This window comes from Spermophilus citellus (genome assembly GCF_964194105.1).
Source record: "Spermophilus citellus genome assembly, chromosome: 3".
NCBI classification, from domain to species: domain Eukaryota; kingdom Metazoa; phylum Chordata; class Mammalia; order Rodentia; family Sciuridae; genus Spermophilus; species Spermophilus citellus.
In genome coordinates this window covers 184,384,933-184,410,399 of record NC_138184.1, presented here as the reverse complement: position 1 = coordinate 184,410,399, position 25,467 = coordinate 184,384,933, and the positions used below count along the sequence as shown (strand labels likewise).

Here is a 25,467-nt window from a genome sequence, read left to right as displayed (position 1 = left end):
ATGTAAAGGCAGCACCAACATTAAAATCTGTTCCTGCTATTTCAACACTTGGATTTTCACATGAGTTAACAGGGTGGGTTTTTCAAAAAAAGAAGAGTAGGAAACAGAGTTCCATTATGACTCTCAGGTCTCATTTAGCGGGGCCTTTCTGAGTGGTGATCCTGTCTATGACACTAAAAAAAAAACCTATGCTGTCAAATTAAAATGTATAGGATAGTCCTGGAGTGAAATCATGAAGAAATGTACATATTTCCCTACTCATTGTTTCAGTACAGCAAGTACTTGAAATCATCTCTCGTAGAAAGAAGGATTCTATCCTCACAGGATGATCAATTACAGCAGATTAGTTCCTGCTATTGCAATTCCCCAAGCTCATAATATTGTGGACTGATAAAAAGTAATATATTACCAGTTAGTCCTCTTAACTATAATTTTTTTTAAAAAAAGATATAAACACTGTACCCATGCAAGAAGCAACAGATTTCTCTTCACTGTTCCACAATATCCCAACATCCCCACAATGATAAGGAAACAGCACACAGCAATCATGACCGGATGAACCACAGGAAAGTAAGTCAAGATGACTGCCTCCTCCACCCTGAAAGAAGAAAACCATAGCACATTATAAGTAAAACTGACTTAAAACACACCCAAGACATTGTGCCAGATGCAACTGTGAACCATGATTCTTTGAAACATCACCCTTAAAGCTAATGGTGATATTGCCTCTTTCAAAACCTTGATGCTATTTTTGTGTTTATTTGCTTGCTTCCTTTTTCATTGTTTTTGTTTTGTTTTCTTGTTGTGCAAATGGAAGAATTCTTACCCAACTCATTTAAAACATAATAAAACACAATATTATAAAATATAATATAAGTTCTGAAGCCTTAGCCTCCGCAAACTGCATGGGATCCTTGGCAATTTCCCAGCTAGTGGGGAGGATCACCTTCACTCCTCTGATCTTTCACTCCATGTGCATAACGTCTCTCCTCCCTGACAACTGTGAGAAGGACTTTCCCCTCCTCTAAAGTGGGAAAGAATGCCATGCAGAGGGAATTGATTTGTATCCACAGAAGAAAAGAGATGATTTTTTCTAGAATAGTACAAAAATGCATTACTTGGAACTAATGATGATAATAACAATAACAAAACTTAACCATTATTAAGTGTGTACAAGCTTTGTTGTGTTTAGAACTTTAGAGAAAGGTATCTAATTTAATCCTTACCACAGTTCTAAGGGTTATATACTACAATTTACTATTCTGACATGAGGAAAAGTAATTTGTCCCTTGTGATATTAGTAGATCAACCCTTGAAACTTGAGAAAAAAAAACATCACTGCGAGGTTCAGTTTTTATTAGCTCAGGAATATGAAGGTATGAAGTTGGCGATGGTTTCCTTGGGGAACAGTAGCCAAGCTTCCCTTAATACACAAATATAACATGGCTGGCACACCGTCAGGAGGACAGGTGACTGGGATTACCATTCTCAGAAAGGCCCATACAAACATAAGCCACTGGATCCCCTTGGGGACCAGCAACACACCTCAGGGAGAATGCTAAAAGTACAGCCTTTGCAACAAGGTGCCATGGGCAGGTGCCATGGGCAGGACTACAAGGTCCTGGAGGAGCCCCACACCTCTCAGGTATCTAAACATGAGGATCGGAGGAAACCTGATGGAAGAATTCAATAGGTAATCACAAAGCCTACCTTGTTTCTGCAGTTAAAGTGAGAACATTATTCAGGTAGTCCCTCATCCAAGCAGAAACTGCCAACACACTGATGGACATTAACTAAAAAGAAAAAAATGTGAAATGGTTACCAGGATTTATGCAAAACTCACTATAGGATTAATAACTGAAAAATTAAGAATTGTTGTTACATAATCTTTATATTCTAATTACTATTTGTTGCCTATTTACAATTACTATAAATATACGCCATTTTGTTTAGTAAATCATACCATAACCACTAAATAGAATACCACCAAATAGGATACAGAAAACTCAAGAATTAAATGGCTGACTTCAGGTTCAGGAGAGAAATTACCTCAGCTGGGATCACAGAACTAAATTATCAGACATAAGATGAGCCTAAAACACACTCACATACTTAAAAGCAAAGAAACAATTAAATGTGACTACTGGGCAATTAAATAGAATTAAAAAAAAAAGTCATGGATGTAATTTAAATGCACTTCTCTTGGCAACAATTCAGACAAAATGTAAGCATTAAAATAGTAGCACTACCAATAATAAATGCAATGGTTGAAACATAACAAATGTTCTAAAAATCTATAAACTCAAAATATTTAAGAAAATTCATTATTCACCTATATAGGACATTGGATACTTGACTCATTATAAGACTACACTATTTATATTTATCCTATATTTCCTGTAAACAACTAAAGGGGAAACCAAAGACTGAAAGTTTTAATAGAAAACTTTCTGCTACTATATGCAGAAATTACACTATAGCACTCCAGTTAGGGAAAGTTCCTCCATGGCTACCAAATTTATCAGGTCAGGAATTTTCAATCCTGTCTGTACATTAGAATCACTAAAGTCTGAATAAATTACTGGGTCCAGTCACCCTGTGCTAGGAGCCACAAGCAAATATACAATGTATGGCACCTTTGGTTGTAAAGTGACGCCAGCTAGCCACTGAGATGATTATGTTAAGATTTACATTCATATGCAAATTGGACTCCCGCTGTTCACCTTGGCCTGCTACCGGACTCATGTTACGGACTCATGTTACCAGACTCTTGGAGAGTTCCCATTGGTTGGGGAAGGATAGTAGGAGGAAATTCCGGGGGAGGTCCGGGGGACCCCGGGGTTCCGGTCGGCGCGCGGTTCCGGTCGGACACCCTCGTGGGAGGACCGGTTTTTGACTTGCTGGCGCTGAGAGTGTTAGCGGCTTTTTCAAAATAAAGTTTTGTTCCTGCTTGATTGGCTCGTGATTCTGTGCCCAGCCAAGACTGCGGCATTTGGCGGCCCGTGCGGGAACGCCTGAAGCTTAGAGGTGAGTAAATTGCTCGCCCCTGAGGGAAGGCGACAGGATGGATGACCTTCTCAGAAAACAATGTGTTCTTGTTTTGATTTATTTTGTTTTCATTTCGAGCTCCCTAGCCCTAGAATTTTCTCAGGCGAACTGGAAAAAATGGTTGGCTCAAGGTTTGAAGTTATTCAGCCCTGAGAAAGAGAAAATTGATACAACCATTGTCTGCTCCGTCTTTGTTTCATTCTGCTTCGGCTTTGTTTTATCCTACCTTATTGGGTTAGGTTATAGTAGATTAGAATCCAATAAAAAACAAACCGAAAAACTGTTAAGTAAATTGTTAGAGGTCCAGACTATGGTAGAAAAAACGCTAGGTCAAGCAAAAGAGAAGGTCTCTCAAGCTAGTCAGACAGAGGAGAATTTAAAGAAAGCAAGCTTAGAGGACAAGCAGCCATCAGGTGGAGAATTACAACAGGAGGTTGCTACCAACTCCGTTCTATCACCAGAGGGCGTAACTCAGCCAACAGCTCCATCTACCGCTGAGCGGCCCTCAATTCCCGTAGTTGATGGACGGAATTCTGAGGCAGGACCCCAAAGATTAGCATGCCCTGTACTTGAGCAGGCAGGAGGGCAACGAATTCACCGTGCTTTAGATTTCAAAACAATAAAGCAATTAAAGGAGGCTGTAACGACCTATGGGCCGCAAGCTCCCTTCACAATAAGCATGGTCGAATCTGTTACCAACTTGGACATGACACCAGCAGATTGGGCTAACATGTGTCGATCTGTGCTAGACGGAGGACAATATTTGTTATGGAAGGTTGCCAATGAGGAATTTTGCATGGAGACAGCTAGGCGAAATGCAGAAGCTGGCTATCCTCAAAGAAATATAGAAATGCTTTTGGGGAAGGGACCTTATGAGGGTCAAAGACAACAAATTGAATATGACCCTGGTGTGTACGCACAAATTGCTGTAGATGCAGTTAGGGCATGGAAAACTTTACAGGGGCATGGAGACTTACAAGGTCAATTATCTAAGGTAATACAAGGAACTAATGAACCTTATGCTGAATTTGTAGATAGACTTATTCAGTCAGCCTCTAGGATATTTGGAAATACAGAACAGGTAATGCCATTTATAAAACAACTGGCTTATGACCAAGCAAATCGTTGCTGCAGAGAGGTCATTAGACCATGGAGACATGAGGATTTAAACACATATATTAAATTATGTAGAGACATTAATGAACAGGGGCAAGTCTTAGCAGCAGTACAACAGGCTTTAGATGCCAGGCCAAGAACATGCTATAATTGTAATCAAACAGGACATTTTAAAAGGAGTTGCCCCATAAGAGGAGGGTTTAACAAAGCTGGATATCAAAGGAATAGAATACCAGGTATTTGCCCACGATGCCGTAGAGGGAGACATTGGGCTAATGAATGCCGTTCTCAAACCACCATAGAGGGTATTCCGTTATCAAAAAACGAACAAGGACCAAGTGTTTACCCACGATATCGTGGAGAAAGGTATCAAGCTCCATTGCCAAAAAACGGACTAGAGGGCCCAATGCCCCGGGGCCCCAAACCACAAATATATGGGGCAATGGAGGAACCCAACAGCCCCATCAAGGTAGTGCCCAGGACGCATTATCCATTAAATCCCTCATCAGACAAACTAGAGGGAGCGCAGGGCTGGACATCTGCGCCTCTGCCAGAGCAGTACTAACCCCAGAGATGGGAATTCAAATCATTCCCACAGGAGTAAAAGGACCTCTTCCCCAGGGAACAGTAGGCTTATTATTGGGACGCAGTTCTTCTACACTAAAAGGACTTATGATAAGTCCTGGGGTAATTGATCCCGATTATGAAGGTGAAATAAAAATTATAGCTAGTTCTCCAAGAGGTATATCAGTAATTTCACCAGGAGATAGAATAGCACAGTTATTAATAATACCCAGCCTGCATGATAAATTTTCCAGTTGTAATGTAGAAAGAGGTTCCAAGGGATTAGGCTCCACAGGTGTAGATTGGGCTATGCTGTCTTTGAATTTAGATTCTCGCCCAATGCTAAAATTAAATATTCAAGGACATGACTTTAATGGGCTGCTGGACACAGGAGCTGACCTTAGTGTCATCTCTCGTCAAGAATGGCCAAAATATTGGCCATTACAACAAGCCACTCAAACGCTTCGAGGCCTAGGAGTGGCAACAAATCCCCATAGAAGTGCTATGGTATTAGATTGGAGGGATCCTGAAGGATGTGAAGGAACTATACAGCCCTATGTATTGGATCATCTTCCTGTAAATTTATGGGGACGAGATGTCCTAGATCAATTAGGATTGACATTAACAAATAACATCAATCCTAACGCGCCCACTACTAGGGCTAAACAAGGCTTTAGGAAAGAAAAAAGATTAAGAGAACAAGAACAAGGTATGACAGCACCTATTCAAATAGATCAAGAAATAAATAGACATGAATTGGGTTTTCAGAAAGGGCCACTGAGACAATCAAAATTACTTGGAAATCAGAAAGACCAGTGTGGGTTCCTCAGTGGCCCTTGACTAAAGAAAAGATACAAGTAGCCCATGACTTGGTCAGACAACAGTTAGCGGAAGGACATATACAACCTTCCGTATCCCCCTATAATACTCCCATTTTTGTCATTAAAAAGAAATCTGGTAAATGGAGATTATTACAAGATTTAAGAGCCATTAATAATGAGATGGTTATTATGGGGCCTGCTCAATCAGGGATTCCTCAATTGTCTGCTTTACCAAAAACCTGGCATGTTTTAGTTATAGATATTAAAGATTGTTTCTTTTCAATTCCAATTCATCCCGAGGATAGTCCACATTTTGCATTTACTATCCCTGCACTGAATCATGAAGGTCCTGATCAGAGATATGAATGGAAAGTACTCCCTCAAGGGATGGCTAACAGCCCAACTATGTGTCAAATTTATGTTAATAAAGCAATCCAGCCACTTAGAAACCAAAATCCTGAACTACAAATATTTCACTATATGGATGATGTGTTATTGGCACATAAAGATAAAAACACATTACTAGAATGTTATGCCACACTTACAAACTTATTGAAAAACTATAATCTAGAGATAGCAATAGATAAAGTACAATTAAATCTTCCAATTAATTATTTAGGAGTTCTATTATCCTCAACCATGGTCCGTCCACCAAAAATTCAAATACGAGTAGATCAACTCAAATCACTTAATGACTTTCAAAAGTTATTGGGAGACATAAATTGGATAAGGCCTTATCTAGGCATACCAACAGGAGAGTTAGGACCTTTATTTGATATTCTAAAAGGTCCATCAGATCCAAATTCACCCCGCATGTTAACGCCTGAAGCAAGAAAAGTATTAAAAATCATTGAAACATATATGGAAAATATGCATTTGGATAGAATTGATATAAGTTTGCCTTTATTATTTATTGTACTACCAACAAAAAATATTCCTACAGGAGTATTTTGGCAAGAAGGTCCATTATTGTGGATACATTTATCTTATTCCCCTAACACTATTCTTACTAGATATCCTGAGGCTGTAGGACAATTAATACTCAAAGGAATAAAAGCAGCTAAGGGAGTGTTTGGGATTTCTCCCAATAAAATTATTACTCCATATACTATGGATCAAATTGATGAGTTAGCTAATGAGTTAAATACTTGGGCAATAATCCTGTGTAAAACTAGTGTTTCATTTGATAATCACTTACCATCTAATCCTTTGTTGTCTTTTTGGTCTAAGCATCCTGTAGTTTTTCCAAAAATGACAAGAAAAACCCCTATCATAAATGCTCCAAATATATTCACTGATGGGTCAAACAATGGTACAGCAGCAGTAGTTACTCCTGATCAAACTTTTACATTTTTAGTACCCAAACAATCAGCTCAAAAGGTAGAGCTTAATGCAGTATTACAAGCTTTTATGATGTTTAAAGATTCTGTATTTAATTTATTTTCTGATAGTCAGTATGTAGTTAATGCTATTAATTCCCTTGAAGATGCTGGTAGGATTTCCCCTTCCTCTACTGTTTTCTCTTTGTTTTCCGATATACAAAGTCTAATCTGGGACCGAAAAGATCCATTCTTCATAGGTCATATCAGGGCACATACAGGATTGCCTGGAGCCCTTAGTATGGGCAATGAACTAGCAGATAAATCTACACATGACATACATATTTTCTCCACAATAGAAGAAGCTATAAATTTTCATAAAAGGTTCCATGTCAATGCTAATACTTTACAAAAGCGTTTTAAAATAACTAAAGAACAGGCCAGACATATAATAAAACAATGTCAAAATTGTGTGACATTTTTACCACAAGTTAATCTTGGAGTCAATCCTAGAGGACTAATACCTAACCATATTTGGCAGATGGACGTCACACACTTGCCAGAATTTGGAAAATTAAAATATTTACATGTTACAGTTGATACCTCTTCCGGATTTTTGATGGGCTCCCTTCATGCCGGAGAAAAAACTAAAGATGTTATAGCTCATTGCTTACAAAATTTTGCCACTGTGGGCGTTCCAAAACAGTTAAAAACGGACAACGGTCCTGGTTATACTTCCTCCTCTTTTAAACAATTTTGCTCATCATTTGGTATTACTCACATAACAGGAATTCCATACAATCCACAAGGACAAGGCATAGTTGAAAGAGCTCATCAAACTATTAAAATGTACTTATTAAAACAAAAGGAGGGAATTGGAAAGGGGTATATATCCCCCAAAGATAAACTTAAAATAACCCTTTTTACTCTAAACTTTTTAAATTTAGATTCATCGGGACTTAGTGCTGCGGAAAGACATTTGTACCCCAAAAATGTACATAAGCCTAAGGTACTTTGGAAAGATATTCTAACAGGACAATGGAAAGGCCCGGATCCAGTGATAGTCTGGAATCGGGGCGCTGTCTGTGTTTTCCCACAGGATGAACAGCAACCGATTTGGATTCCAGAGAGATTAACTAAAACAATTTCTACAGAAAAAGAAGATGATTTGACTCAAATCCATAACAGCTGACATCCAGAGCTCCAGCTTGGCTATTCTTACATCTGCGACAGTGATTAACCAAGGTTTTTTTTTTTTTTCAGTATCTATTTTATTATTGCATTTTTCCACATCATAAAGTTCTATTTTATTTTTGAGCTCATACAAACCTAGGTTAATGTTTTTCTGATCAGTTTTATTTTTTGACTGTGTTTTATTTTTTTATTTATTTATTTATTTATTTATTTATTTTTTGACTGTGGAGTTTTTAAACATTGCAATGGAGATTTCACCTAAGTATAGTTACAAGGCCTTTATTTACTATTGTCTTATGTGTTGTATGTTGTGTGCACACTTCTGTTTTGTGTTGTATGTCTGTATGTGTGTATGTCCATATTTCTTATATATGGAGCGCTCATGAAAAAATGGATCCGAATTTTTTCTTTATTCACGTGATTTATATGGTTTAATTTAAATTAGGTGAACAGCTGTTTATGATTGTTGTTAAAGATGGTTAACAGATCTGTTTGTTTACTTTCACCATTCCTTTTCATTATATTTAATAACTCTGTTCAGGATAATGTCTCTTTAGCATCATTGCCAGAATTTCCATCTCCATCCCAATTCCGGTGAAGACTGAGATAAAACCAAACTACAGCTTCTATGATAGCTATCACAGTAAACTGTATAAACTGATGCATCAATGAATATAACTCAACAAGTAATGCTCAATCAAGGACTTGATTTACTTTGGGAGGAAATGGACATATTGATAGACTCCTCCAATTTGAACTGCTTGCAGAACTTGCCTGGACTATATATCAGTTGTATACATTGTAAAATATCATCTGGTGCACCGAATTGTGGTACTGCTGGCATATCTTTGCTGATGGTGTCACCAGTGATGCAATTTCCTTGCCAGCTCACCCCATGTTTATTGTGGTAATACTGGCATATCTTTGCTGATGGTGTCACCAGTGACGCAATTTTTCCAAGGAGCCATCAATTGGCTTGGTGTCGTGGCATTTCTGTATCCTCCTCCCTTCTACTAGTGATGGTCTAAAATTTGGGGGCCAACAGAGGTGAGGCAAAGAACCTCACCCCCCCACTGGCACCAAGGCAAAATTTGGGGGCCAACAGAGGTGAGGCAAGAACCTCACCCCCCCACTGGTGCATAGGCCTATCCACGAGCATGGCTGAATGCTGGACCGGTAGTCAGCGACGGGTTGCTCTGATTACAGTGGATTCAACCTAAGACAGGAAGCTGACGCCTAAAGGTCAGTTCTCCCATGACGGGTAAGAACCATATGTTAAATTGGACAACCTACCAGGCACGGTCCCTAGCCACATTGCTTGTTGCTTAATTAAACAGAAGGGGGCAGATGCTAGGAGCCACAAGCAAATATACAATGTATGGCACCTTTGGTTGTAAAGTGACGCCAGCTAGCCACTGAGATGATTATGTTAAGATTTACATTCATATGCAAATTGGACTCCCGCTGTTCACCTTGGCCTGCTACCGGACTCATGTTACGGACTCATGTTACCAGACTCTTGGAGAGTTCCCATTGGTTGGGGAAGGATAGTAGGAGGAAATTCCGGGGGAGGTCCGGGGGACCCCGGGGTTCCGGTCGGCGCGCGGTTCCGGTCGGACACCCTCGTGGGAGGACCGGTTTTTGACTTGCTGGCGCTGAGAGTGTTAGCGGCTTTTTCAAAATAAAGTTTTGTTCCTGCTTGATTGGCTCGTGATTCTGTGCCCAGCCAAGACTGCGGCAACCCTGGACCAATTCTGAAGAGGAAATTGTGCATCCGAAATGTGTCAGAGCTCCACAGATATTCCCATGTGCAGGGCTGAGAACCACTGAATGGTTTTCATGTGTAAAGTTCATGGGGACTTTTAGAATGGAGAGATCAGACTGAGGAGACCAGACCCATTGATCAATCTTAGTCACACACACACAAAAAAAAACTCACCAGTCACATTGTGTATCCCAATGTGATGTGATCAGAAATAGCTCCTAAATATTTTTACCAAAAAGTCAGTCGAACTAGAATCTAGACCTCCAATTCTAATTACTGGTGTATAGGAAGTACAGAGGATAAATTTAAACTTGCTAAATGTCACCATCGGGATGTAATCAGTAAAATCAGAACGTGAGAGGAATGATATGGTTTCTTTGACTTCAAAAAACTGGCAAATGAAAAAATGAAGGGAGGAAAAACTATTATAGATTAAAAGAGATTGAAGATATTACCCAGTATAATATTTTTACTTGGTTTGTATCCTGATTCAAACAAATCAACTGCAAAGAAACATTTATGTGACAACTGGGGAAATTTTAACACTGATTGGTTGTCTGAAAATATTAAAAATTATTTTCATTATTTTAGGCATAAAAATGGGTTAGGTTTATGTTTATTTTCAAAGTGTCCTTATGATCTAGACAAATATTCTGAAATAATTATAACTGAAATATCATGATGACTGGGATATGGTATCATAAATAATCATGATATGTAAAGGTTAGGCAAAAAGTAGAAGAGGGTATCTTGATAATTATAGACAGTGGGTAATGGGTAACTTAGGATTAATTATACTATGCTTCCTACTTCAGCATGTTTTAAATTTTCCATAACTCAAAACTTTTTTTAATATTATTTTAGTTGTAGATGAACACAATATCTTTATTTTATTATTACTATTTGTGTGTGTGTGTGTGTGTGTGTGTTGCTGAGGATTGAACCCAGTGCCTCACTCATGCTAGGCAAGTAAGTGCTTTACTATAGAGCTTCTACGCCAGCTCCCCATAACTCAAAATTTTAAAAAAATCCTATCTAAAATATGTTGAGAATGAGTCTTCCTGGAAAACTTCTAAAAACTGCATGTTAACTGCTATATTCTGAAGGGTTTTACTATTTGGGTGGAAATCTTTCTAAAATGTGCCTTGCACTTACCATCTTAAGTGAAGTATAGTAAAATTTAATTTCCTGACTTGGAGCAATTTCTAGCATCTTAATGAATAACAGTTACGGTTCTGTCACAGATTTAGCTTTAAACACTGATATAATGAATATCTAAAGTACAAATGATTCTGTGCTGATGCAAAGGATGGCCATGAAACATGTTTTCCAGATAAAGGTTCTAAGAAGAGCCTGTGGCCTCTTGAACAGTGAAGAATGGCTATCTGCTTTGGAAACCAGCTAATGAATTCACTCTTGCACCATTTATTTACAAATATTTACTCAACACCTCCTATCTCCCTTGCACCAGGCTAGATCAGAGATTCATAATGAATAAAAGAAACAAGATCCTGGCCATTTTGAAGCACTGTGGAGGTCACAGATAATAAACATTTACATGAAATAATTAAAAACTGTAAAAAGTGCCATGAAGCCCAGATAAGTGACCTGTTGAAGTTCTCACAGACCTTGAGTAGCATATCTGAGTAGCAGACCTTGAGTACCAAATCCAAGTCCTTGGGCTTTGAGTACCGGGCTAAGTCCCTAACTATCTTCCAAATTTAGAAATCAGCGTTCCATACTTCACAAAGAGTGAGGAGACCAGCCTAGAGAGAGTGACGGATTCCTTTTTTAAAAAGGAAGGCTGTGAGTATTCTGTAGCAGTCAGGATGGATCTAAATATCCGAACTGCATTCTCTGGTGAATGGGGGCTCAATGGTTCTTAACCTGTATATAGAAATGTATTTCATCATAACTAATTTACTCTGTATGCCAATACAGTTTACATGCATATTAAAACACAATTATTCAGAAAATGATCTCCAGGCTTTATAAGACTTCCAAAGGAGTTGATTGTCTAAGTCAGGTTTAGGAACCCTGGGACCACAGTTCAAGGAGAATGATGCCAGTTATTATTAATTTTCAGTTCTTTGGGGAATGAAGAACAAATTGCAAACTTAATAAAATCTACCAAGTGGGTCAGCCACAGTGTATTAGCCACCCTTTCTAGCTTCTGAAAACTTGATGCTTTAACATTTGTTTTGCATGCAGATACTTGACAGACCCTGTTCCAGAAAAGATGATAATATGTGAGTCAGCTTGCCTTGACCTTCTTCCTCCCTTAATCTACCCTCTCCTTGGGAGAGTCTTCCTCCCAGGTGCACTTTTCAAATATAAACCAACAGTTCCAGAATCCATACCCTCAAGGACTTCCCTTATCAGGCTCTCACACTCAGGGCCACCACACCTGTCCTAATCACCCCAGAGCCAATTTTCAAACTAGCCAGTTCTAAAGCTGCTTACCCTGCCTCACCCATTCCTTTTCATGGAAACCACAATTTTAATGTACTCACCCACAGTTCCAATCTCTCCCTCTGCTCTGCCTGCCACCAAACCTATTGCTTCCCCTGTTAGCCCCCCACCCCATAGGGAGACATATACTCTTTTTCTTGGGATCTGCAAGCAAAATAAACCATCTTTTCACTGGCATTTATCTACTGATCCATTGGCCTTAGGATACCTAATTAATAATAGAATCTATTAAAACACAAAGGACTGGCAGAGGACCATGAACTCCTTAAATCTGAGATTATGTGTTGTTCTTCTGCATGGCTACATGTGGGTCTTTACCTTGAAAGTGTCACAGGGACAGGCTAGCTTATTAACGTGCTATTTTATTTCATAGTCTTGAATTATTTTGCAGTTAAAACAACTCTCCTTTCTTTATCACACTTCAAAGTAATGACTGATGTCAATTTCCACAGCCTTGAATTTCTTACAGGCTGTGTAGTCAATTTTCAACATCATAAATAGCTCTGAGTCAGGTGTCAATAAGTTATCTGATTCTTCAATGTGTATAATCTGTTAACACTGCCTCGCTATCCACTGTTCTTCCACTTATAACAAAAATGTGTATTTGTTTGGGAGAGTATAATTCAAGATGTTTCTTATATGGTAGGATAATTGAAATCTGGGCTTTGATGTCGTTCTTCCTTTCAAAAATAAAAATAAAAACAGATGATGTATTGGTCATCTGCTCATTGCCTGTGTGCTATGCTATGTGCTAGAGAGACATGGATGCGCAGAAACAGGGACTCCATGGTGCAATTAACTAAGTGAAAAGGACACACATTAATCAACTCATCCGAGATATAAATATGCAACTGCAAACCGTACTCAGTGTTGGGAAGAAATAGTACAAGTTGATTTAAGAAATCATTTTTGGAGTTTCTGACCTTTTGGAGTTTCTGAACTTTTTCTAAGAGAGCTAAGATCTGAAGAATATTGTCAAGCTAATTAGGAAGAGAGGGAGTTGAAAAGAGCAATCCATCAGAAAGAAAAGCAAAGGTCCCAGGGCGAAGACAGCCTGACATGTTCAAGGAAGGGCAACTGGCACATGGAGGGGATGCTCAAACAGGCAGGGGGCAGACCAGAGTCTCAGAAGCCACTTCAAGGTGTGTGGCCTTGACCAAGATGACAATAGGAGCCAAAGAACTCTGAATTCCAGTTAAGAATCTCAAGTCTAACTCCTTTTCACTTCTATGACTTTGGGTATACCATTTAATCTTTCTTTAACCTCAGAGTTTTTTGTTGTTGTTGTTGTTTGTTTGTTTTTTGTTTTTTTCAAATAGCAAGTGTGATAAAAAATAAATCCTACCAGAGAAAATTCATATGAAGAAAAAAACAGAATAATAAGTTCCATATATGTTACCTCTTATTATCACAAGTCGTTTTTGACCTAAGGGCTTTCCTTTAATCTTTTCAGTCAGTTTAAGAGATTCAACTACTCCTAAATCAGTTAAAAAATAGGATCCTCAGATATTTGAAGGTCTACCAAATGGAAGTGGGAGGAAGCCCCGTGATACAGGGCTGGGGATGACCACGGTCATTCTCAATTTCAACATCTCTAAAACTTAACTCCTCTCTGTTCCTCTCAAAGCTTGTGTGTCCCTCCCACTGTTTTCTCTGTCTTAGTAAATGGTATAATCAACCTTTCAATCACATAAACTGGCAACTTGGCAGACAGCCTGAACCTCTCCCTTTTCCTCCATTCGACATCTAATTAGTTTCATATCCTTTGTATGGTTCCTGCAAGACAGTGGGTAAATTCCTCCCCCTTTCCTGCTGCTTCTGGCTAGTTCAGGCCCTCATCCTCTCTTACCAGGCAATTACAATCACCTTAATAATAGAACTCTCCAGCTCACAGATTCCACCTGAATTCAACCTTCAGCTACCTTGATAGAACAAAGATTCAGCATTTTAGCCTATAGCTCTCTTTCCTGACTTCTTCCCAACCCTTATTTCCTCTTTCCCCAGCTTCATTCTAGAGAATAAAGTTTGTACTCTTGACCAGGTCACACAAGGATTCTTCAGGCACCCGTTAATCGATCTTTTCAACCCTGTTTCTTGCTATATCCTTTCCATGCTTGGACAATGACAAAACTGCAAGAGGCATCATTCATAGTTCCCAATTCGTTGGCATCTTTGCTCATGCAGTTCCCTGTGCCTGGAATGCCATCTTGCCCAGCCTTCCTATCCTCATGGGTGAGCCACCACTACTTCTTCAAAACCAGCCCAAACATCAGCTGGTGTTAAGACTATCTCCCAACTCCCTCCTCATTCACCCACAGACCTCCCTCTCCATGCAGTCTAGAGTACTTGTTATTTCCTGTTTTTACCTTCCATGGCCACCCCAGTAGAAGGCAGATCATGGCTCAACTCCCCATCAGTCACTAGCAGAGCACTCAGTTGCAGAACCTAACACACATTAGGTGACTGGATCAGAAAGTAATTAGAAGAGATGCTAGATAAGCTAACTATTAGAGATCATTAACAAAATCAAAAGGTGCTTTAACAAGCTCAGCTTCATACAGCTGCAAGTTTTCCAGCAGAGAAATGCTGAATGGCAATCAAAGATTTACAATGCAGGTTAGCGGCTGACTAGATGCTCTCAAAAGTCCTTTAAATTACAGACTTTACATTCTATTCTGTCCCACTATTTCCCCCCATAGGAGTACACCCAAACATTACAGCTCTACATAGAACATGAGTCAAAATAAATAATATCAATGCAAAACCTTACCCTACAGTGAAGGACAAAGTCAATGGCTTTTTTTTTTCTTTAGATGTTAATTCCAGCCACATTAAATGTCTGAAAACAGTTTCATGCTCATAGAGTGATTTTACTCACTTGGGTTGAGAAATTGATAACAGCAACCAAAATAGTGCATGCCTATAGCAAGAAACTAAATAAGTAAGATAGTCACCTCAATAACTAATCCTGATATTACTAAATCTAGAAGCACAACTTATGTAAGCAATCCAGATTCTTTACCGATGATGATATTTTCTGCTCATTAACCAAATTAGCACTCTCCCCTTTTAAAATTGATATTTTCTCTTTTTAATTAACACATAATAATTATATATAATTATGGAATACATCATGGTATTCAATTGTGTACTGATCAAATCAAATCATTCCTGATGACTAAATTGTTAGGAACACTATAGTTATAACTAAGCATTGTAACCAGGCTTATAATTCCTTACATAGTCTCAACTACTGCAACATACTATTTGAAGCTCAAGAAAATGTTTAGAAAATAACACAAGTATTACTTTGTAGAAATATATTTAGTGTATTACTTAGCAGAACATTTTCCACATTCTGCCTTGCAAAACTGCTTAGAAAATGCTCTCAACAAATATTTAGAAACGTTAAATTTGCTTATGTTTGGGACACTCTGGTTTCACTTGTAAAAACAAGTTACGAATCAAGTTGTTTTCTAAATCAGAACTGTATGTATATCTGCATTCTCTGGAGGTTATCAGAAAATGTATAACTATAGTTTCCATAAAATGGCAGGTCACAGTCAAAAACACCTTTTAAAACCTTCAGTTTTCTATTTGTATCTTATACAGTCTCATGTAAGATGACAGTGACACAAATGGTTTCTCTTCAAGGATGAAAGATGTCTAAAGTCACCCCCCTGAACTTTATTTTTGTATCAGATCTATTAGCAAGGTGCAGAATGTCAGAGATCTGGATCTTAGTTACACTCTCTCTATAAAGAGAACTTGGACAAAGAATTCAAACTTTCAGGACCTCTAGTTGCAATCTTGAAACTGCAAATACTGGAGTAGGAATATGCCAGGTGCAGTATCATATGCCTATAAACCCAGCTAGACAGAAGAATCACAAGTTCCAGGCCAGCCTGTCTCAGAATAAAAAATAAAAGGGCTGGGGATGTAAATGAGGTGGAGAGTGCTGCCTAGCACTTGCAAGGTCACGGGTTTAATCCCAAACACCATCAAAAAATATATATATATATTTTTATATGTATGTGTATATATATATATTTTTTTAAGTAATTAGAATAGGAGCTTTCCTTCTTAAAATATGATTTAAGCTGTTATTTATTGAAATGTAAATGTATAATAAAATCCGGATTGTTTGGAGGCTGCAGCACAACCTAAGTGCCACCAGTAACAAGTGTGGGTCAAGCTCTCATGCCTTCTCCCCTCTCCCCTTTGTGTCAGCTCTGCTTCCCAGATTCCCTTCTAGCAGGAAATGGAGAAGAAAAGAGAGCAAACAGATAACATTGTTTAAAAATGCTGTGAAAGATTAGACAACACTAATGATGGTTGAAATAAGGTCCAGAGATTACCTGTGAGTATCATTTAAGCATGAACACCTATTAATTAGAGCTGACTAAATCGATAGCACCCTGGAGTTCTGCTTGGTAGTTCTTACAGATCATGTGTCTCTGTACATAGGGTGACTCTCCTTCCTGCTGTGATTGAGAGAGACTCACTTTAAGCCTCTGGAGTTCTGGCATATGAGTAGATATCCACTCTACTCTCAAAATCATCCAGGTTTCCATGTCTTTGGTCACCCTATAAGCACTGCAGATAAAATAAGATCAGATATCTCACTTTACACAACAGTTTCTGTGAAGCCAACTTCAATGAGCTCCACTCCATCCAGCTCAGGAGCATCCGAGTGGATTCAGATGAGTGAGGGGCCCATTGCTCCAGTCAACAGTAGCACAGCAGACTCCAAAGAACCTACCATATACCTGTCCTTGAAATGCATTTCCTAAGAAGCATGCAGTGGCTCAAATCTTCACTCAGCTAGTCATAAGGTATTAAAAAAAAAACTTAAAAAGTCAGGTTTGCACTAAGACTAAAGGGATTTTTCATGATTAAAGTTTGTTTACAAGATGAAAAATATTTATTGGAGAGTACTCCACCAATCTTAAGAAAGAGTAAAAAGAAAAAAAGAAAGAAACTTGAATGCCAGTCATAGTATAAAGTCGGGGTTATCAATTCAAAAAGCAGGGTTTGTTTTTTTTTTGTGTGTGTGTGTGTGTGTGTGTGTGTGTTTTGTACCAAGGATTGAACCCATGTACAACTTATGCTTAACCTAAAGCTTAACCACTGAGCCACATCCCCAGCACATTTTTTATATTTTATTTAGCGACAGGGTCTTGTTGAGTTGCTTAGGGCCTCTCTAAGTTACTGAGGCTGGCTTTGAACTCTCAATCCTCCTGTGTCAGCCTCCCAAGCAGCTGGGATGTCAAACATGGGCCACTGCACCTGGCTTAAAAAGCTGTATTTTAATATGAATACATAAATGTCCTTTGAATGCAAACTTTCACTTTCCAAGAATCTAACTCTTTAGGGGTTGCGTGGAACAAAATCCTACGGTTCATTACACATGGCCAGAGGAAAAGGACCAGAATGCTTGAGCCTTCTGTAGTTTCATCTACCTCACAAGTCCCAACAGCATGAACTAGATTCCTGTCCATCTTTTTTTAGGCTTTCTTTTATGAGTTTCTTTTCATATTTAATCAGGGTAGTTTCACTGCATTGCAACTATCACTAATAACGATACTAACAAAACAGTGGCTTTTCTAAGATGGTGAGAAGTAGGAATTAAATGCTACAGGCAGGACATCATACTTTTATAAAATTATAAATACACATATTTGATGAATGTTAAGTGTTCCCCAATTTCAGGAATTTTCAGAGAGAATCATATTTATCCCGATTTCTAATAGCAAAAAATAATTATCATCTAAGAATGGAAAACACTCATATCATAAAGTCGTCTTTAAAATAGAGGAAAGTGTCATTTCTTTAATATGCCATTTATATAGTAAAAATGTGATAAATTTCAAGTAAAGATAGGCTACATCATGGATACAATGTGAATCATAGTCTCTAAGGAGCGCCCAGGATATACCCTACATGCATCTCCATGTGTCCCTTTGCATTATAAACCCACAACACTCATGACAAAGTAGAGGGCCCAGCATCTGTCTGTTGCCCCAGTACAATTATATCAGGCTCATGTTTCATCATAATGTAGAAGACATTCAGCAGATGGCAAATCAAGGCAACGAATCCATAGCAATAAAGAAAATGCAGAGCACTTGTTAACTTGAATACACTATGGGTTGCTCTCACTTAAGCATATCTGCATCTCACACTTCAAGAAGTTAAACAATCAAGATGTATTTTTATACTTAAAAGATTTATGATTTGATTTTCAACTCCCAGAACAACAAAAGAAAATTGCAAGAGTTCTCCATGTTTTCCTGATTAACATTCATTCTTGTCTTCCCTAAACACCCAGTGGAATAGAAAAGGTGAATGGATGCCAATATAGAAGAAACAGAAGGATAAGTATGTTTAAAATGTTCTGCAGCTCTTGACCCCCTAGGTAATGAGGGCAAGTTTATCAATTTTACAACCCAGTGGGAAGACAGTGAGTGTCTGTTTCTCTCCCCCTACCCTGCCATAGTCAGGATGTGAAAACTGGTTTAAGAAGTGGGGTTCAGAGGCCACACTAGCTTTTCTACTTGTAATTTCAATGAGAACTTAAAACCTTGCTCCTCAGAGGGTGGATCCCACCAGCAGCAGCAAAGATTGTTAAAAATGCTGACACTCAGGAAAGACTGCAACACATTAAATCCAAAAGTGCATTTTTAACAGGATGCGTAGGTGATTCTCATGCACACTGAGGACTAAGAAGTCCTGCTCCAGAGGACTTGGAATGAGCAGGTGGACAGCTAATCCCTTCCTACTGAGAATGTTTACTTGGCTTCTTCACTGCAAATAAATTTGCCACTGTTCCCAGCAATGTAACTTCTACTACACTTGGATGAAAACAAAGCTGAACTTTGAATTTCTGTTCTTCCACTTACTAGCAAGTTACTGAACTTCTCTGAATACCAGTTTCTTTACCTTAAAAAAAAAAGGAATAAGGGAAAAAAATATTTTACAGGGCTACTATAAAAATTAAATAAGAGGGTAATGTAAGGATGCTCAGGAATGTGCCCAGCACAAAGATGAAAATTGCTTCCTACTTGGTAATATACTATGAGATCTCAAAACATTGCTTTAGCACTGAAAGATTAATGCCAGTTTTTCCAAAGTTATAATGTATATTTCATTCAATTCTAACTCTCTTATTTAAATTATCCATTTATATTATCCATTTAAAAATCTCAACAGATTTTTTAAATGGATAATATAAGCTCAAAGTTGGAAAAAGAAATCTGCTTTTTGTTGGGGAGGAGTGGGTACCAGGGATTGAACTCAGGGAAATTTGACCGCTGAGTCACATGCCCAGCCCTATTTTGTAATTTATTTAGAGACAGAGTCTCATTGAGTTGCTTAGCACCTCACTTTTACTGATGCTAGCTTTGAACTTGTGATTTTCCTGCCTCAGCCTTCTGAGCTGCTGAGATTATAGGTGTGTACCACCTCATCTGGAAGAAATCTTCTTTTTTAAATTTTCTTTTGTACCAGATATTGAACACAGGGGCACTTAATCACTGAGCCACTGAACCACATCTCCAGATATTTTTATTAAATTTGAGACAGGATCTTGCTAAGTTTTGAGGGCCTCACTAAGTTGCTGAAGCTGGCTTTGAACTCATGATCCTCCTGCCTCAGCCTCAGCTGTTGGGATTACAGGCATGTGCCACTGTGCCTGGCAGAAGAAGAAATATTAACCAATAAAAATGCAGATGCTAAAAAAAAAAAAAAGAGAAACAGAAAAGGAATATAAAAGGACATGTACAGATCTATGGAAAAATTATTTTAAAAGGAATAAAAATTTGGTTAACTATTTTGAGTACTACATAGCAGCAGATAACATAAAATCAGAAATAAACAAACACCAAAATAAATAATAAATATAAAATGGTTAATGAAAATGAAATGAAATCATATACACAAAGAGTATGCCTATATAAAATGCTGCTCATGCAAACTGGCAGCGGAAGAGGTACAAAATAAAGTAATAATGAGACAACACTTTAAACTTTTCAAATTGTCAAAAATTAAAAATTATTACATTGATAAGATAGCAAAATACACAGGGTGTGGTGGTACACTCCTATAATCCCAGCAGCTCAGGAGGCTGAGGCAGGAGGTTTGCAAGTTCAAAGCCAGCCTCAGGAACAACAAGGCAGGCACTGAGCAACTCAGCAAGATTCTATTGTAATGTAAAAAAATAAAAAGAGTACATGTATAATAGCATAAGTTGGTGTGAACATACTGTATGTACAGAGATACAAAAAATAGTGCTCTATGTGTGTAATAAGGATTATAATGCAAAAATTAAAATAAAAAATAAAATAAAATACAAAAAAGGGCAGAGGATGTGGCTCAGTGAGGATGTTGCTCAGTGGTTGAGTGCCACTGAGTTCAATCCCCATACTCCTATCTCTTGCCAAGGGGGGGGGGGGGGAAGTTTTGTACATATACTAATGTATACTGATGTTTTTACTCCTAAGGTATAGATTCCCAGGATAAGGTTGCTAGATCAAAGAAATTGTAGTAGTGGTAGAAGTAGCAGAAATATTAATCATAATAATAACAAATACAATTATTAGTACCAAAAAGATAGTAGTAATCCATTCCCGGAATCTACTTGAGCATCATCAATACTGTAGTAATTACAACTGTGCCTACTGCTATCATGTAGACAGCACCTATGTGCCACTGTTCTAAGTGCTTTACATATGTTAGCTCTAATCCTCACAACAATTTCAAAAAATATGGACTATTACATGTATTTTAAATAGATAAGATGCTAAATATTCCTTTTAAACATAATAAAAGTATGTAAGATTTTTTATGTTAGCTATATTTTGTTTGTTATATATGTTAGCTATTTATCTTGTTTTGTTTTTGTTGCTATTATTATTACATACCTTTGACATAAGAATCCCACTCCTATAGCACTAAATCAATTGAAAAAATAATTTTACAAAAAGAAAAATCATGAATGTACATGAATGAGGATGGATATGCAGACAGGTATGCGTCAATCTCTCTTTGTATGAAACAAATGGAAATGCAGAGATTTGTCTATAGCCACCCCATGCTGAGGATGCTTAATCTCATCTGAAATATAGGGATTCATTTGCTGGAATGGAGAAGATACTAGGAGAAGAGAAGGGATGAAGAAAGAGAAAAGTGATCCAAACAAATTAACAAATCAGAATGTATACACACAAAGTTAGGAAATTAAAGGACAAGGTAACAATAAAGAAATAGCATTTGACATCCTCTGGAGGCAACCAAGATGCCTGAAGAAGCTTAAGGAATAGATGTTTTTAAAACAAATTTCATTTTTCTGAAGAGCAATACTTTTGTCAAATGATTTGAGTTTTTCCTCCTCTATACAAGATAGAGAAACAGATTTCCCCAAACCTTATTTTGTTATTGAATAGCAGCAAAAACATCTCAGTAATGTCAAAATTCAAAACTGAGTAAGGCTACATGTTCTAGGTGCAAGAAACCCAACTTCTGTTCCTGGCATCAATATCATTAGAATATTTGACCTTTGGCAAGTCATTTAACTTGCTCTTAATTTCCTTGCTCACAAAGAAAGGAAGTTCCGCCAGGCCATCTTTAAAGTTCCATTTAGTGATAGGATGTGATGACTCTATAATTAAAAAGCATAATGTAGACAAGTTAGAAGCTGGTAGATAGGTGTAATAATTACATATTTTAGAAGAAATACTTCAAAATTTTAACCCTTTTAGTTTAGCAGGTGATTTAATGATCCACTTAAAAATGTACCTTTTTAGAATTAAAAACTACAACAAAATCATAGTGATTTACATTTCCAATGGTAAAATTAACTATTATATGTTTTAATATTCACATTGAGAAAAAACATACTATTTAAATACCTTTCAGATTATTCACTAAAGGAAAACTCAATTTGTCACCTTAAAATTATGCCAATCCATAAGGACCAGTTTAACCAAAAATGTCATTCTCTATAGACCTTGTATAACAAACCTCTAAAAAGAAAAATTAAAAAAAAAAAAAAGGCTGGTCAATGCCAGCCAGTCAACCAAATAAATAAATGTGCTTTAAAACTTCTAATAGGAAATTTTGAATATAAATCATTGATATAACACACACACACACACACACACACACACACACACGATGAAAAGGAAAAAAATGCCTGCTTGAGCATGACCTGAAGGAACATTCTAAGCTTGAATTTTCATATTTTCCTAAACTTTATAAATAATGTGATTATTAATAGCACTTTATGAAAATTAATGGATGGTTATAAAGCATAAAAAGTCATTCACTCATTGGGCATAAAGATTTCCATGAGCTTGTTAAATTTTATATATTTTATTTCTTTACATGGTTATGGGATTTTCCAAAAGCATACACAAAATTCCTTAAACTTTGCCAATTTAGAAATAGTTACATGAAAACCACCTTTCAGACTTTATGGAATTCCCTAGAAAAAATCTACCCAGTCTTTTTGATAGCATACCAAGGTAGAATTCCTACAAAAACACTAGGACTGCTTGCCCCAACCAATTTTTATAGGCTAGAATGACGTAAAGAAAAAATTCATGGCTTGCAGTTATCTAAAATTCCTGCAAACAAGCAGTTGCCCAAGCAGTATGTCATAATTTTCTTATCTAACAGTACAAGCACGTGCATTTATTTATATCCCTAGATTAACTTCACATCTAATTCCACTGACACTAGTTTCCAAGACTGGATTTCTTTTTTTCTAATTACAAATGGAACTTGAGCTAGATCAAAGACATTTTAAGAAGGTCAAATTTTACTTCTCTGAAAAATAGAGGGTGTGATCCCATGTAATTAATTAATGCTCAACCATGCCCTTTGGCGTATTATCTGGTGGCTGCAGAAAACCCCGTCCAGCCGTCCCCACCTGTTGGAGCAAGGGAACTATTTGACTTACCCAAAAGAGCAAATTGAGGGCGTACAGCAAGCAGCGCAAGCACTTCACGGAATCTTCTCTGGCCATTGTGAGCCTCAGGAGGGAGAAGCCCCATCCTTTCACCACATTCTACTCCCACAGGCAAAGTAGCAGCGGTCTGCAGGGGGCGGAGGACAACAGAGGACTTCTCTATACTGCGTTCCCCACCGTCAGTCCATTCGTCCTTCGCCCGCCCTCCGAAGGGTCCTGAGGGTCCCTAAAACTAGCTCATCTGGGACATCAATTCATCAAACATCATTTGCTTAAGTCTTAGTGGGAACTAAACTCCCCAAAGTTTCACACTGGCGTCAGATAACACCTGCTGGGAAGAGAAAGATTGACTCTTAGGATGAATGAAGGTACGCAGTCAACTCTGGTTCTCTGGGGACACGCGGCGGGGCCCTCTGCATTCTGATAAGACGCCCTTCAAAACCTCCCTCAACCCACGCCTCTCCTTGGGGACAGCTCAGCTGGGCACTGTCCCGAAGGTTAGAAACTATACTGTCCAGCCCCGAAGACGTCACAGGCGCCACCCGCGAGTCCGATGGCGCGAGTGCCCTTCTCCTTAGGGACAGATCCTGGACGCCCCCAACTCCGCACTCCCTCTCGGGGTCCCGAAGGGCAGCGCGGAGCTGGGATTCCGTTCGGCGACTAGAGTTTCTCTGGGAGAACGTGAGAAATGACGTTTTCCGTCCCAGTATGATGGATTAGCCTGGGGCTGGGGGCGAGGAGGGCGCGTCGGGGAATTAGGGTCGGTGCAGCTGTGCAGACGCCAGATAGTCATTCATACCCCCTCCCCCGACCCCAGACACGGCCGCGACCCGGCGCTCCCAGCCGCCCGCAGAGCACAAAGCCAGCGCGGTCACCGGCCCCGCCACCGCGTCCGCGCGCCCCCGGCAGGGCGCGGGGGGAAGCGCCGGCGGCGCGGTGCTGCAAAACCAGCCTTTAAGTAGTTTAGCATACAGCGCGAGGGCAGCCGCCAGCAGGCTGGTGGGACAGCGGGCAGGAAAGACGAGAGACGTGCGGCCACTCACCGTCGGCGCTGGGCTCCGTGCCCCACTCCCTATCGGGGATAGTTGGGGACGCACGGAGAGGACTCATCGGGGTTGGAACGCTATTCCCGGAGAGCCGAAGGGCTGCATTGACTCAAGCTGCAGACGCTTCCTTCTCTTCCTCTCCCCCCGCCGCCGTCGCCGCCTCCTGGGAAAAAGGAAAAAAAAAAAAAAAAAGAGTCCTGGGCAGCAGTTGCTGGAAAGTCTCTGCTAAGCCACCTCCCAGCGCCGCTGTCCCTCCCAAGTCCTCGCCAAGTCCGGACAAGGCAGCAGTGGCGGCCAGGGCCAGCTGCACAAACTCTCAGCGCATGCTCGGCCGCTGGCTGCCTGGGTTGGGTCCTAGTGGGTGTTTCTTGTCCCTCTCACCCAGAGCGATCCCCCACAGGGACCCGTCACCTCTACTCAACGCGGTGCAGAAAGAGATAAAATCTACAAACTTTGGAGAAGTCCGCGGGGTAAACCCCTTAAAAATGGTGGTGTAGGAGGACTGGAGGCTGGGTTATAAGTATAGGGAAGCAGGCTTTTATTATATGAAAATATTTGTGTTTGAGAAGGGGGGCAAAGGGGTGGCCCAACCCAATTCCTGCAATGAGAAACTAGTTTTCACAACCTTTATGGAGCCACCTCCTGTGATTTGTCATTAACATGGTGCACTATGATCCCTCTTATTGATTTGTTGTACTCCTTGATTTTTTTAAAAAGGAGTTCTTCCCCCATTGACCTAAACATAAATATCAGAGTAATTCTGTCCAGTCTAACATCTAGAAAGAACATTTTCCAACTCTTTTGCAAATAATTCAGTTTCCAATATTTCTACTGGTTAGGGTTTTTGTTGATGTTTGTTTGTTTGTTTGTTTGGAGTTTTAACTGAATTTATTTTGAAATGTATACATAATAACGGGTTTTTGGCAAACTGCATTTTTTTAAACTGGAAATCCATGAAGTATCAAAACAACAAAAGGAGATTATCCTTCAAAACATCTTCCCTTTTAGAAGTAAGAAATTTCACACTTAAAGTTAAAATGACTGGATCATATTTTCCATAATTTAAAAAAATGATGGTTTTAGTCTCACAATAGTGTGCATTTCTGCCTGACATGGTGGTATCTGCCTATAATCCCAGAAGGCTGAGGCAGGA

General features: G+C 38.9%; 1 protein-coding gene across 3 annotated transcripts in view; it reads right to left on the bottom strand.

Annotated features, from left to right (window-relative positions):
* Positions 1-24,562, bottom strand: part of TSPAN12 (tetraspanin 12) — an 80,198-nt gene extending 55,636 nt beyond the window's left edge. The window contains exons 1-4 of one of the 3 annotated variants that reach the window (XM_081285448.1): positions 24,312-24,558; positions 23,260-23,395; positions 1,711-1,793; positions 463-598 (exon numbers count right to left, since the gene is read on the bottom strand). In XM_081285448.1, the coding sequence (XP_081141574.1) occupies positions 463-598; positions 1,711-1,793; positions 23,260-23,325 (285 nt within the window). In that variant the 5' untranslated portion in view covers positions 23,326-23,395; positions 24,312-24,558. Of the gene's footprint in view, positions 1-462; positions 599-1,710; positions 1,794-23,259; positions 23,396-24,067; positions 24,217-24,311 lie in introns of those variants that run through there. The other 2 variants (XM_081285449.1, XM_081285450.1) reach the window with 2 other exon arrangements.
* Between the last annotated feature and the right edge of the window lie 905 nt (positions 24,563-25,467).